We start from the raw sequence: 11,739 nt of genomic DNA on the forward strand, positions 1-11,739 counted from the left end.
ATTTAGCTTGCAATTCCATGTTGTAGTCTATTATTGCTGGAACTTGACCAGAACAGAGAGCATGTCTGTACCTCTCCACTCCCATAACAATCAGACTCCCCTTACTTCCAAAACATACCCTCATGGTGGTCTCAAGGTAAAAATGAGACCCTGTCTCAAAAAAAAAAAAAAAAACCAAGATGGAGGACAAAGGTGACCTTTGGTGTGAACACACACACACACACACACACACACACACAGAGGGGGGGCACACAGGGGAGGCAGGGGAGGACAAACGAGGAAACAGCTGCAGTTAAGTCCTTCGTGTTCACAGGGGAAGGAACTGGCATACATTGTGGGGTTTGTGGGTTAAGTTCAGTCACCCCACAGGGTCATTTTGGCAACAGGTGCTACAGACAGATGAGACATCAGTTTTTGGTGCAGGACATAGCAGACTTCTTGCAGATCCAGTATTTCTCCACTGCACATGGAGCATCATTCCAGCCGTCATCTCTGAATTCTGCACAGTCTTCTTCTCCTGCATTGTTGGGCTCTCCTTTGTTCCAATATTTCATGAAACTGCAAAACCAATTGAGGTTTGAATGAGAATGGCTCCCACGGCTCACATATTTGAATGCTTGGTCTCCAGTAGGTGGAACTGTCGGGCAAGGATTAGATGTGGCCATGTTGGAGGAGGGAGTGTCACTGGGGGTGGGCTTTGCAGTTTTAAAAGTCCACAACTTTCCTAGTTAGCTTTCTCTGTCTTGTGCTTATGGCTTGAGGTGTGGAGTACTGGCTGCTTCTCCAGCACCATGCCTGCTTTCCTGCTGTCATGCTCCCTGACATGATGCTCAGGAACTCTAATCCCCTGGAGCCATGGATCCCAATTAAATGCTATTCCTTCATAAATTTCCTTGGCCAACATTTAAAAGTATGAGAATTAGTCCCACCTTCTCTTCATCAACTATGTTTCCCCCTCCTCACCTCTCCTGTGTGTGTGCTTTGTGTGTGTGTGTGTGTATTTATATGCAGAAACATGTACACATTTATGGTTGTATATGCAGAGGCCATAAGTCAACCCCAGGCATCTTTAATCACTTTCCACCTTGATTTTAGAGGCATGGTCTCTCACTGGCCTAGAATGTACTAATTCAGCTAAACTGTCTGTTTAATGAGCACCAGGGATCTACTGTTTCTGCCTTTCCAGTGCTGAGATGACAAGCCCATGCCAAAACACTTGGCTTTCTTATGTGGTTTCAGAGGATAGAACTCAGGTCCTCATGCTTGTATCATATGATGGTCAGTTATCACTGTCAACTTGACACAACTTAGAGTCACCTACAAAGACAGTCTTAAGGATTGTCTATATTGGACTGACTGGTCTGTGGAAGTGTCTGTGGAGGATTTTCTAAATAATATTAAGAGATGTGGGAAGACCCAGCCCACTGTGAGCAGCACCACTACCTAGGCAGGGGGCCCTGAACTGTGTAAGAGTGGAGAAATCCAGCATGCACATGAACATGTACACTTTCATTTCTTTTTCATCTCGATTGTGGATGTGATGTCACCAACTGCCTCAGCTTCCCCCAGTGACAGACTGGAACCTCAGATTATAAAAGGTGAACTAAACCATTTCTCCGCTAACTTGCTTTTAGTCGGTGTGTTTTATCAGAGCAACAGAAACGAAACCAGAACACACAGCAAGCAATTTATCAACTCATCCATCTCCCGCCCCTCAACATGTTTCTGTCATTGGAATGGGATGCTTTTACTTCTGCCCCACGTGTATTACAGCAGATGTGACCTGTTCTGGATCAATGAGGCCCCATGTACTTTGACCTTGGCCCATGATCCTTGTAATCTTTCATGTTTGAAGGGGGTTGTTTTACTGAAGGTTTTTTCTTCAAATATAACCAACCAACTCAAATTCCACAGACTTAAATATCTCTATCCTCAAGATTCTGTACTTTCAACCCCTATATAGCCTACTCAGGGTCAAAATCGAGGGACAGTATCTACATCCCTGAACCCATGGACACGTCACACTGGCCAGTCCTAAGCCTGGTATAGAGCTTTAGTTATTCATTCCCATGGGTACCAGAATAAGACTTCAGTGCCTCCCCACACATGTGCAACAACCCCACAGATATGCCCGTGCCCCCGCCCCACACAAGTGTGTACATACAGTGGAGAAAGTAGTCTGGGGTTGGTTTTGTTTTACTTGTTTGTTTTTAACCGGCATTCAAATCCCCCCCCCCACGGTTTCTGACTATGGATGTTATAGAACTAGTTTCCCGAAGCTCCTGCTAGCATGCCTTCACCATTATGGTGAACTGAATCCTCAAACTCTGAGCCAAATCAATCATTCCTTACGTTCATTTTATCAGGCATTTAGTTATAGCAACAAGAACACACTATCCCATAGATTTTCTGTTATTATATTCATTTAAATGCCTCATGCAGACGACAGACCTCCTCCTCCTCCATATCTGCTGGTGGATAAGATGCACTTGGCATCTTATCAGCACATGATTATGAAGAGTTTCTTCCTTCATGAATAATGTCTTTTATGCCAAGAGGACTAGGGTATGGAGACATATCCAAAGGAGAACTCTAGCCAGCATTTGCTGGTGCCATTGTGGTTTGAGTGTGAAATGTCACCCGCAGGCTCAGTGTTTGAACACCCAGCCCCCAGCTGGCACTGTCTGAGAAGGCTGTAGAACCTTCAGGCACTGGGGGAAGCAGATCACTGGCGTGGGCCTCAAGCTCTTACAGCCTGACCACTTGTTTCCTCTCAGCTTCCTGACTGCCATTGCCATATGACCAGCCACCTCCAACTCCTACTGGCATGCCACACCCACCATGAATATGTCCCCTGGATCTGTGAGCCAGGAAAATCCTTTCCCTCTTAAGCCATCCTTATCACAGGGACAGAAGTAAGTCACACACCACCCGATGCTATAAGCTGCTCCTCCTTCCCAGACTTGCCTGAACAGCAAATGTGAACCATCCAACCAGTGCCACATGTTTTCATGCTTCAGGTCTGACAGACCCATCCAGGCATAGCCTTTCTCTTTAGACATCTGCTGCAGGAAGCTCTGGAGGGCAGAGAGGCAGTCAGGTAGAGGCTACTTACCGTGTAGTCTCCCTATTGTTTTCCTGCCCCAACTCTAAGCAGGAAGTTCTGCTTGCAGTCTGGTATTCATCTTTCCAGGGTCCCACAGGTCTCAGGGCTCCCACCTCTGTATCCTGTTTGTTCTGAGTTGTCTTTCATGGTACATGCTAATATCGCCTGCTTGCCTGTCTTAAGAGTTCTGAGCATGCTCAGATGGGTTAACTCACCACTAGGTACAAGGGCTAAAGCCGGCTTGTACCAGTTCTTCATTTCTGATCATGCATATGATCTCTTTTGAGCTCCGCATTGAGGGATGACCCATTGGTAACATGAATTCGGTCAGTATGGCAACATTTACAACAGGGGAGTTGGCAAATGGTAGACACTGGACTTTCCTTTAAAGTTCAGTAAAGGAAGACATTCAGCGCTTCCCAGTGTACCAACAGAAGCCACTTGCATTTTGTGTTACCCAAAGCACCCACTCATATTTAGACACTGTAAGATGCTGGTGGTTGTGGTGGGTTGTGTGTATGAAACATGGTGCTTGGGACATTTTTCTTTCTGCTCTTCCTTTCCCAAGTGGAGTAAGCAGCACTCACCCATAATTCAAACTAGCAAACTTGTATCTCCCCAGATGCCTGTGGTCAGTCAGACACATGCACCAGAGCCATTTGGATCCCACCAGACATACCTGCTCCTCATCACTTTTGATAACCACTAGTTGGGCTCCTACTTCCCTGCAGGCGGTGACAGAGTCATGCCAGTTCTGTTGGAACTTGGAGAAGTAGTAACAGTTTCCTTGAAAGAGGGTCCAGTCCCAGCGACAGGGGCGGCACAGGTGGTCTGTTGGGAGAGATTGGTCAGGATGGGCATGTGCTTGGATGTCCATTTCCGTGCCCACCCAGCCTTCAAGCCCTGCAGGATCTCCTCAGACACAGCATCCTGGGCAACCATTCCTCTCTACTCTCTGAGAATATACCTCACCGCGAGAGAACCTGGAAGTCCTGGTCTCCCCTCAAGCCTGGGAGAGGTATGAACTTCGAGCTCAGCACAGACCTAACTGAATTTCAGCCATGTTCACTGTTCTTTTTGAGTACTAACTTCCATTGACCCTAATTTCAACCAACCAGTGAATAAATTAACTGGTGTGTGTGTGTGTGTGTGTAGTCATGCCCATGCTATGGCATGGACGTGGAAGGTAGATGACAACTTCAGGGAGTGAGTTCTATCCTTCCACCTTGGGAGTCCCAGGAACCAAACTTAGGTCATCAGGTTTGATGGCAAGTGGTTTTAACTGCTGAACAAAACTGCCACCCCCTCATCATCTCCTTTACATAAAGTTATCGAATCAAATGAGAAGATGTGGAGGCTCAGAAATGGGTGGTGGCTGAAGCCAAGCCATGTACCATGGAGACCCTCTGAGTGCCCAGGGCCTTTTGCCTTCCAGTCACTCACTTATTTGAGGCTTCAGTTGGCTCATCTCCTTGTAAACCTTCTCCTTCTTTGCCTGTTCTTGTCCCTGGGTGTTGGCAATACTGGAGACTGTGACAAGAAAAGGAGTCTGCAATTATTAAACACTTTATAAGTCATGGCCTGCACTCATTCCCCAGGGAGATTTAAACAAACAAACAACAAAGTATCTTGTTTAATACCTCTCTTTAAAATTGCAGGTGGGTGTGGGTGTGCATGCGCATTTGTGACTGTGGACATGCTGTCACACGCCTGAGGAGCCAGAGGATAGACAACTCTGGGTGTTAGTCTTCACCTTCCACTTTGTTTGATACGGGGTCTCTTGTTCACCACCATGTAAATCAGGTTAGCTGGCCCACCAGCTTCCAGGATTACAGAAACATGCCTTACCATGTCCTGCTTCACATGTGTTCTGGGATCCAAACTCTCTGGTCCTCATGTTTCTTTGACAAGTGCTTTTAACCAGGAGGCTATCTAGCTGCTGGTTTAATACCTCTCGAGGATGAGGAAATCTGATATTCAGAGGAAACTGAATGGCCAGGGTAAGTGGAGCCCAGACCCTCTTCTACTCTAGAGAGGAGAAGGGCTCTGAGAAGTCCCTAACCATTACCCTACCTCCCCATCCGCCATTCCTGCCTGACCTTTGATGAGGACAGCCAGAAGGAGAACAGCAGAGAGTGTGAGGAAGAACAGCTGCAGCACAACAGGGACGTGGCCACGGCACAGGTGCCCTGCAGGAGAGAAGGTGGGAGTTCCATCACAGCAGTGGCCCTGACTCGCCATGACACCAGGGTCCTCTTCCCAGGACTATGGCTTCCACCACCCCAGGATCCATTGTACCTGTGTTTCAGCTTTCACTTCCCTAAGATACAAGATTCTTTTCTAACTCAACCATTCCATAATTGAATAGTCCAGTCCTCATTTTCCTTCTTTCCAGGACTCAAGATTCTAAAAACCTGTGCCTATCTCTCTAGAATCCCAGAACTTTCATTCCTCTCCACTGTCTCTGAAGAATGCCCAGCATGCCCAGGAGTTCAACGCCCAGACCCACCCTCACCACTCTCGGTTTTCATCTGTCATTATCCCCAGAGTCCCAGAGTACAGAGTCACATGTTCTATCTTTCAAAGACCCAGGAGGACAAATTTCTTCAGAATATAGTTCAGTCCCTTCAGACTCAACGACACCAGCATTTAAGAACCCAGGTTTGCATCCTTGAACATTTCAGGGCGCATTTGAGCCTTTGTCTGCCTCGGACCCAGGAGTTCAGTCTCCCAGATGGCCACCCAAAGACACGGGACTCTAAAAAAATCAGCTTCCACTTGCAGAAGACACAATCTTTGCTTGGTAGAAGGGAGGAATCTAGTTCTAGCCTCTGCTTCTACAGGACCCCAGAAGTCCAGCCCTCAGGTTCCACATCCTCAGGATCCAGTTGTGAGTTTCTCCTCCATTGGACTGAGAAGTAGAGTTTTCAGCCTCCAACTCCACAGCACACACAGTCTTCCTTTCCCTAAAACTCGAGTGCCATCCTCAGCCTCCACCCTATAGAAACCAGGAGTCCAGTCCTTAGCCCCTACCTCCACAGTACCCAGAGGTCCAGTCTCCATCTTCCTCTTTTCTCAGTCTCAGAGATCCAGACTTCCATTCTCCCCCTCCCCAGGACACAGATGGCTGAAGAAACCTGTCTTTTCCCTTCTCCTTTTACCTGCAGCTCTTTTGAGGACATAGGGTGGTTCGAATCTGAAGCCTTTGATGGAGTATCTGGTGCCGCTGGTTATCAGGTGTTCCTCATCTGAGTGGACAGAGCATCAGTCACATCCTTGGCAAACTGAGACTCGAGGTGGCTCCACCAAGACCCCTCTCTAAGTCCCCAGAATCTAGGACCATTCTTACCGTGGGAGCATAGCTGCTGCACCCTCCCGTCCTCGGAGTCATTCATGTTTCACTGATGTTCTACTGTGCTGGCGACGGACGGGGACAATAACATCTATTTACCACGCACTGTTACTCACTCCTTGAATCTATTCCGAGTCAGGAAGTGAAACAAGGAACTGTGAGACAGGAAGATGCTAGAGGGAGGTGGCCGAACCTCTGACACACCATTCCATGTAACTACCATTTCTGGAATGGAAGGGCATGCAGCAGCTCGACCGTTCTTAGAAAAATGGTCCTCTCTGATCTGGTGACATGCTGTCTCGTTTTGAAGATGCCATCACTTCCAGTCCATTTGTGTTGACTTGGGAGAGGGGGTTTGTATTGATTGACTGTGAACTTAACTCAACCTAGAACACCCTGAGTCTTGGTGACGGGTTGTCTAAGTTAACTAAGCTAAGTTAACTGATGTGGGAAGACCCAGCCCATTATTAGCTGCACCATTCCCCAGGCAGGGAGAGGGTCAAGCACTGAAATGCAGCTGAGTGAAAGCAACCATGGAGTCACTTCTTTTTGCTTTCAACTGTGGATGTGACCAGCTGTCTCCAGCTCTCGCTGCTGGGACTCCCCGCAATGATAGAATGAGATTTTGGAACTGTGAGCTAAAATAAATGCTTTCTCCAAGTTGTTTTTTGTCAGAGCCTTTTATCATAGCAACAGAAATGAAACTAGGCCCGGGTTAAATCATAGCTGTCCTGATTTGTTGAATGCATTGTATAGTCAGGCACTTTCCTAAATGATTCGTGTACTGATCTACCTAACGAGCCAGGCTGTAGCAGGTGCTATGACTACCGTTTTACTATTAGATCTGTTTGAAGCACAGATTATTCACATAGCTGGCCCAAGGTTATACAGCTGTTAATTAGTGGAGCTGGAAATAGAACCCAAACAGTGTCTTCTACAGCTCACATTGAAGTCCAAAAATGGTCACAGAGGTTCAAGGAGGAAACAAAATGATTCTTAGCAGCTTGGTGCAAAACCCGTCCCAACCTGAAAAAAACTCAGGTTGCCAGTACTAGATGAATAAATAAGAATAGTTTTTTTTTTTTTTGTCAGAGTAAAGACTATGCCACAATAAAAAGAAATTTACTTTTTGGGGTGTGTGTGGGGGGCGCTGGTGGTGTTAGGATTCAGGCATTATGCTGGCTTACCCTGTCATCTGACAGGATGCACCCAGGCAGTACCCTCGTCAGCCCAGGGTCCTAGTCTGTGCGCAGGTGCAAAGGTCTCTTTAAGAGACAAGGTCCACCCACTCCTGGTCTCTCTTTCCCTGCTGTTCTTCTGAAGGAGAAGGCAGGACTTTTCTGCTTCTTCTCTTCTCTTCTCTTCTCTTCTCTTCTCTTCTCTTCTCTTCTCTTCTCTTCTCTTCTCTCTCTTTTTTTCTTCCTTTTCCTCTCTCCCTACCCACTCCCTTCTCTTCCCTCAATAAAACTCCTGACTTAAGCTCTGTCTGCATGGCATATTTGTCACCTGCCACGGTTTATATCCACCTGCCAGGGGACCCACCACAAAGGTCTCTGTCTCGTGGTCCTCACACACCATAGGGCCCTCAAGGCTCCCACTCGCACTATAAACAACAAGTGGGGGTGAGCAAATGTGTGTGGAAGCAAGGGGTCAACCTGGGCTGCCATTTCTCAGGTGCTTCCATATTGCCTAAAATTATTATCATTATCATTGTTGTTGTTATTAGTGTGTGTGTATGTATGTGCAAGTGTGTGTGGTGTGGTGTGTGTATTGTGAGTGGTGTGTGTGTGTGTGTGTGAGTGCTAGTTTTTGAGAAAGGGCTTCTTATTGGCTGGGGTTTACCATATGCCACTATGCCCAGCTTTCTTACATGGGTTATGGGGTCTTTACCAACAAAGAGACCTCATGCATGAATGTTCTGAACCAATGGAAACACTCAGACATAGAGAAAATATACTAAGGGGCTACTGACAACAAGTGTATACTCCAAAACTTGCACACACAAGCATGTACACACTTACACATCACATGCACACCTCACACCACACACATACGTGTACACCCTACACCCTATTCCCTAGACATGTGCGCACGCGCGCGCGCACACACACACACACACACACACACACCCTACGCCCATGCACGCACACTTCCCACTCTCCCTGACAGACATACACATGCATACTCATAAAAGACATTTACTGTAGGGAGAGAAAATGACAGAGCAGAGACAGCCATTGTTTTTCTGTGTCCTTATGATTCTGAAACAGTGGGTGACTCGGCAGTGCAACAGAAAACAGCAGAAGACGGGAGATCTGGTAAAGCCCAGAGACACTGAATTTTAGACCTGAAAAATAAAATAATAATATGAAATAAAAACAAAGGCTCCCAATATCAAGTACTTTGGTCATAACTTCATGTTTCCTGCTGTGCTTAAGCACAGCGGCAAGGCATGACCCTGCAGTAGCTAGTCATGGCCACGGTCAAGAGCAGAGGGAAAAGCAAAGGTGTGTTTCTTATGCTCATCTCCTCTCCACCACACAGTTCAAAACCCACATCTGGGAAAAAGCACAGCCGATGGGGCTCCCTACTTCAATTACTATAATTAAGACAGCCTGACTTAGACAGTTCTTCACAGAGACTCGGGGGATTCTAGATTGTGTCAAGTTGATAAAATTAACCACCATAATTGCCCTCGCTAGGGCTTTAAGCAAAAGAGAGAAAGGGATGCCAGAGTGAGTCCCACAGGCACACAGCCTGGTACTCTGTAAATCTGCAGTTTCAGATGGGAGGAAACAGGTGCTGAAGAAGGGGGGCTCCTGATCCTCCTGGCTTCCTCACTGCTGCTGTGCTGGGTGACATATTTAGACAGGTCTTACAGTCAAGCCTTCTGCTTGGAAAAGCAGAAGCCCTACATTTTATTTTTCTTTCTCTCTCTTTTAATTTTAATTTTATTTATTTATTTTACATCCAGACCACAGTTTCCCTTCTCTCCTCTCCTCCCAGTCTCTCCCCAGCACCTTCCCTCTGCCTCCTCCTGTCCACCCCTCCATTTCTGTTCAGAATGGAGCAGGCCTCCTGTGGAGAGCAACAAAATATGGCATATCAAGTTGCACTAAGTACCTCCCCTTGTGTTAAGGCTGGGCAAGACCACCTAGTATGAAGAATAGGGTCCCAAAAGCAAGAGAAAGATTTACAGACAACCTCCGCTCCCACTGTTAGGAGCCACATAAGAAGACCAAGCTACATAATTGTCCCATACCAGACCAATGCCTGATCCTCACTGCCCAATAGTCTAGTGACATTATAACCTAGTGAGAAACCCTGTCTTAAAAAGCCAGGTAATGGTACTTGAAAAACAATAGTGAAGTTGTCCTCTGGCTCTCACATGCATGTATACACACAAGTGCCCCTATACACACACATGAACATGCATGCATACCACAGTCTTTTTTTCTTGTTTAATTAATTAATTAAAGATTTCTGTCTCTTCCCCACGGCCGCCTCCCCTTTCCCTCCCCCTTCCCCAATCAAGTCTTTCTCCCTTGTCAGCCCAAAGAGCAATCAGGGTTCCCTGCCCTGTGGGAAGTCCAAGGACCATCCTCCTCCATCCAGGTCTAGTAAGGTGAGCATCCAAACTGCCTAGGCTCCCACAAAACCAGTACATGCAGTAGGATCAAAAACCAATTGCCATTGTTCTTGAGGTCTCAGTAGTCCTCATTGTCTGCTATGTTCAGCGAGACCGGTTTTAACCCAGCATTTTTCAGACCCAGGCCAGCTGGCCTTGGTGAGTTCTCGATAGAACATCCCCATTGTCTCAGTGTGTGGGTGTACCCCTCGCGGTCCTGAGTTCCTTGCTCATGCTCTTTCTCCTTCTGCTCCTGATTTGGACCTTGAGATTTCAGTCCGGTACTCCAATGTGGGTCTCTGTCTCTGTCTCTTGTCTCCTTTCATCGCCTGATGAAGATTAATGTTCAGGAGGATGCCTATATGTTTTTCTTTGGGTTCTCCTTCTTATTTAGCTTCTCTAAGAACCCGAATTATAGGCTCAATGTCCTTTATTTATGGCTAGAAACCAAATATGAGTGAGTACATCCCATGTTCCTCTTTTTGGGTCTGGCTTACCTCACTCAGGATAGTGTTTTCTATTTCCATCCATTTGCCTGCAAACTTCAAGAAGTCCTTGTTTTTTACTGCTGAGTAGTACTCTAATATGTATATATTCCATACTTTCTTCATCCATTCTTCAATTGAAGGGCATCTAGGTTGTTTCCAGGTTCTGGCTATTACAAACAATGCTGCTATGAACATAGTAGAGCATATACTTTTGTTGTATGATAAGGCCTCTCTTGGGTATATTCCCAAGAGTGGTATTGCTGGGTCCATGGGTAGGTTGATCCCGAATTTCCTGAGAAACCTCCACACTGCTTTCCAGAGTGGTTGCACAAGTTTGCATTCCCACCAGCAATGGATGAGTGTACCCCTTTCTCCACAACCTCTCCAGCAAAGGCTATCATTGGTGTTTTTGATTTTCGCCATTCTGACAGGTGTAAGATGGTATCTTAAAGTTGTCTTGATTTGCATTTCCCTGATCGCTAAGGAAGTTGAGCATGACCTTAGGTGTCTTTTGGCCATTTGAACTTCTTCTGTTGAGAGATCTCTGTTCAACTCAGTGCCCCATTTTATAATTGGGTTGATTAGCCTTTTACGGTCTAGTTTCTTGAGTTCTTTATATATTTTGGAGATCAGACCTTTGTCAGTTGCGGGGTTGGTGAAGATCTTCTCCCAGTCAGTGGGTTGCCTTTCTGTCTTAGCAACAGTGTCCTTTGCTTTACAGAAGCTTCTCAGTCTCAGGAGGTCCCATTTATTCAATGAGGCCCTTACTGTCTGTGCTGCTGGGGTTATACGTAGGAAGTGGTCTCCTGTGCCCACGTGTTGTAGAGTACTTCCCACTTTCTCTTCAATCAGGTTCAGTGTGTTTGGACTGATATTGAGGTCTTTCACCCACTTGGACTTGAGTTTTGTGCATGGTGATAGATATGGGTCTATTTTCATTCTTCTACAGATTGACATCCAGTTTTGCCAGCACAATTTGTTGAAGATGCTCTCTTTTTTCCATTGTATACTTTTAGCTCCTTTATCGAAAATCAGGTGTTCATATGTTTGTGGGTTAAAGTCAGGGTCTTCTATTCGATTCCATTGGTCGACTTCTCTGTTTTTATGCCAATACCAAGCTGTTTTCAATACTGTAGCTCTGTAATAGAGTTTGAAGTCAGGGATG

The 11,739-nt window shown here is 46.3% G+C and overlaps 1 protein-coding gene across 2 annotated transcripts; it reads right to left on the reverse strand.

Annotated features, from left to right (window-relative positions):
* LOC126491625 (CD209 antigen-like protein C) lies at positions 1-6,596 on the reverse strand. Of its 2 annotated transcripts, none has more exons than XM_050127425.1 (7): positions 6,456-6,596; positions 6,268-6,354; positions 5,180-5,295; positions 4,550-4,655; positions 3,786-3,937; positions 2,968-3,077; positions 1-558 (listed from the first exon to the last, which is right to left on the reverse strand). In XM_050127425.1, the coding sequence occupies exons 1-7, from the start codon at positions 6,499-6,501 to the stop codon at positions 408-410; spliced, it is 768 nt and encodes a 255-aa protein (XP_049983382.1). In that variant the 5' UTR covers positions 6,502-6,596; the 3' UTR covers positions 1-407. The 2 variants fall into 2 exon arrangements, with proteins under 2 accessions (XP_049983382.1, XP_049983383.1); XM_050127426.1 differs by having other exon boundaries at positions 4,550-4,636; positions 5,206-5,295; positions 6,456-6,595.
* Positions 6,597-11,739: the final 5,143 nt, after the last annotated feature.

This window comes from Alexandromys fortis, unplaced genomic scaffold, assembly GCF_014885135.2.
Source record: "Alexandromys fortis isolate MF-2015 unplaced genomic scaffold, M_Fortis_MF-2015_v1.1 scaffold_271, whole genome shotgun sequence".
Taxonomy (NCBI): domain Eukaryota; kingdom Metazoa; phylum Chordata; class Mammalia; order Rodentia; family Cricetidae; genus Alexandromys; species Alexandromys fortis.

Excerpts from the sequence above, each read along its gene's own strand:
- LOC126491625 (XM_050127425.1), bottom strand. The coding sequence starts at position 6,501 with ATGAATGACTCCGAGGACGGGAGGGTGCAGCAGCTATGCTCCCACG. Across the intron at positions 5,296-6,267 it reads TGTCCTCAAAAGAGCTGCAG|GGCACCTGTGCCGTGGCCAC; the intron begins GTAAAAGGAGAA and ends TCTCTCCTGCAG. Across the intron at positions 559-2,967 it reads GGTTCACATTTGCTGTTCAG|TTTCATGAAATATTGGAACA; the intron begins GCAAGTCTGGGA and ends TTGGTTTTGCAG.